The 2,500-nt window shown below is 36.8% G+C and overlaps 2 protein-coding genes across 3 annotated transcripts in view; one reads left to right on the plus strand and one right to left on the minus strand.

Moving 5' to 3' along the window:
- The window catches only part of LOC114550445 (NLR family CARD domain-containing protein 3-like), a 689,968-nt gene that overhangs the window by 279,402 nt on the left and 408,066 nt on the right, over nucleotides 1-2,500 (minus strand). The gene's annotated exons all lie outside the window — the stretch shown is intronic.
- Nucleotides 1-2,500, plus strand: part of ptpro (protein tyrosine phosphatase receptor type O) — a 54,522-nt gene that overhangs the window by 6,230 nt on the left and 45,792 nt on the right. For both annotated transcript variants that reach the window (XM_028571235.1, XM_028571236.1), the window contains one exon: nucleotides 1,474-1,594. In XM_028571235.1, coding sequence (XP_028427036.1) covers nucleotides 1,474-1,594 — 121 coding nt within the window. The remainder of the gene's footprint in view (nucleotides 1-1,473; nucleotides 1,595-2,500) is intronic.

Genomic DNA, 2,500 nt, shown 5'->3' on the forward strand with positions numbered 1-2,500 from the left:
CCATACCGGCACTCAGCTATTAATATTTTGGGCATGTGTAAAAAGTTTTGTAAATGTGGTATTGTTTTGTCTGTGTGTTTTAGAAAAGAAATATAGCTAAAAATACAAAATATCTCCACCAGACTCCATGTAAATAATCATGACTTTTAGTGTGTATAGAGACAGCATATTTCCACCAGACTTCATGTAAATAATTATGACTTTTAGCGTGTATAGAGCCAGCATATCTCCACCAGACTCCATGTAAATAATCAGGACTTTTAGCGTGTATAGAGCCAGCATATCTCCACCAGACTCCATGTAAATAATCAGGACTTTTATCATCGTAAAAAACACACTTCATTCAAAGTGAACAGAAACTAAATAAAACTATCAAAAGCCATCTTGGTTCATCTTTCCACTGTTCCAACAATCACCACTCTGATTTGGTTGAAATAAACCCTTAATTCACCCATTTACATGGTGAGACATGCTGGCTCTGTACACGCTAAAAGTCCTGATTATTTACATGGAGTCTGGTGGAGATATGCTGGCTCTATACACGCTTAAAAGTCCTGATTATTTACATTGAGTCTGGTGGAGATATTCTGGCTCTATACACGCTAAACGTGTTGATTATTTACATGGAGTCTGGTGGAGATATGCTGGCTCTATACACGCTAAAAGTCCCGATTATTTACATTGAGTCTGGTGGAGATATTCTGGCTCTATACACGCTAAACGTGCTGATTATTTACATGGAGTCTGGTGGAGATATGCTGGCTCTATACACGCTAAAAGTCCTGATTATTTACATGGGGTCTGGTGGAGATATGCTGGCTCTATACACGCTAAAAGTCCCGATTATTTACATGGAGTCTGGTAGAGATATGCTGGCTCTATACACGCTAAAAGTCCTGATTATTTACATGGAGTCTGGTGGAAATATGCTGGCTCTATACACGCTAAAAGTCCTGATTATTTACATGGAGTCTGGTGGAAATATGCTGGCTCTATACACACTAAACGTCCTGATTATTTACATGGAGTCTGGTGGAGATATGCTGGCTCTATACACGCTAAAAGTCCTGATTATTTACATGGAGTCTGGTGGAGATATGCTGGCTCTATACACGCTAAAAGTCCTGATTATTTACATGGAGTCTGGTGGAGATATGCTGGCTCTATACACGCTAAAAGTCCTGATTATTTACATGGAGTCTGGTGGAGATATGCTGGCTCTATACACGCTAAAAGTCCTGATTATTTACATGGAGTTTGGTGGAGATATGCTGGCTCTATACACGCTAAAAGTCCTGATTATTTACATGGATCCATCCCATAATGTTGTCACACACTTAGAATTATAATCTGTCAGCAGTAAACAACAGAACTTCTAGTGATAGTAGCTTAAAATTTATCGACAACCGGTAAACCAAAGAAGCATAAATAAAGGTTTATGTTTGATATGAGATGTTTTTTGTGTCTCCGCAGCCAAAGAGATGAACCCGAGCGTGGCGGCGATCTCGGCTCTGGCCGTCCTCAGCGTGCTGGTCATCAGCCTGCTGGTTCTCTTCCTGCTGGTTCTCCGCAAGAAACACCTGCAGATGACCAGGTATGGAAACACCTCCATCAGTTACTGGTGGAAAAAATGTCCTGGCAGAAATCTCCCAGTACCTTTTCCAGTTATTTCCTTTGTATTTATACTAGTGCTGTCAGTTAAAGGCGTTATTCCAGTCTAAATAATTCCTAATTTCTGCTTTTTAACTAAAAATGAGGTATAATTTCAATAAATTAGCTTTATTGACCGTAAATTCCAAATATAAGTGCAAAAACTAAAGTTAATAAGTTGGTGTTCATTCACGGCAGTTAAAAGAGACGTTGAAAAGTTTCAGCAAAAAGTGTGAAAAACATTTTTAAAACACCTTTTTTTGGTCGTTTGTCACCTTTTCCGACGTTTTTTATGTTTTTACAATTTTTCATGCCGTTTTGTTTCAACTTTCTGCGCTTTTTCTCCGTTTCGCCATTATTTTTCAAAATTTTTGTTGTTTAAAATGAATTTCGCTTTTTTTTTTTTTTTTCTAAATTTTTTTTTCTAAATTTTCTTTCCGCCCTCAATATTTTTCTCATTTTATTTTGACATTCTTATTGCTTTTCAAAATTTTCGTTTTTCAACTTTTGTCGTATTTTTTTTAAAGATTTTCTAATTTTTCTGATGTTTTTAAAGCTATTTCTTTTTTATTTTTATGGCGTTTTGTTTATTTGAACTAGCATCTCTAATGAGATCAATATTTCATATCACGTTTTATTCTGAGAAACTGAGACTCATCAACCACTTCCTCTTTATGGGAACTAATCAGCATGAAGAACTTCTTCTGTTATTCATCTAAATGTTGACGAGCAGCAGATACACTTAAATATACTATATCTCCATGTTTAGTTCAGTGTCCATAACAACTGTGTCTTTTGTGTGTGTGTGTGTGTGTGTCTCTGTCTGTGTGTGTGTGTGTGTCTCTGTCTA

Source organism: Perca flavescens, chromosome 23, assembly GCF_004354835.1.
Source record: "Perca flavescens isolate YP-PL-M2 chromosome 23, PFLA_1.0, whole genome shotgun sequence".
Lineage (NCBI taxonomy): Eukaryota > Metazoa > Chordata > Actinopteri > Perciformes > Percidae > Perca > Perca flavescens.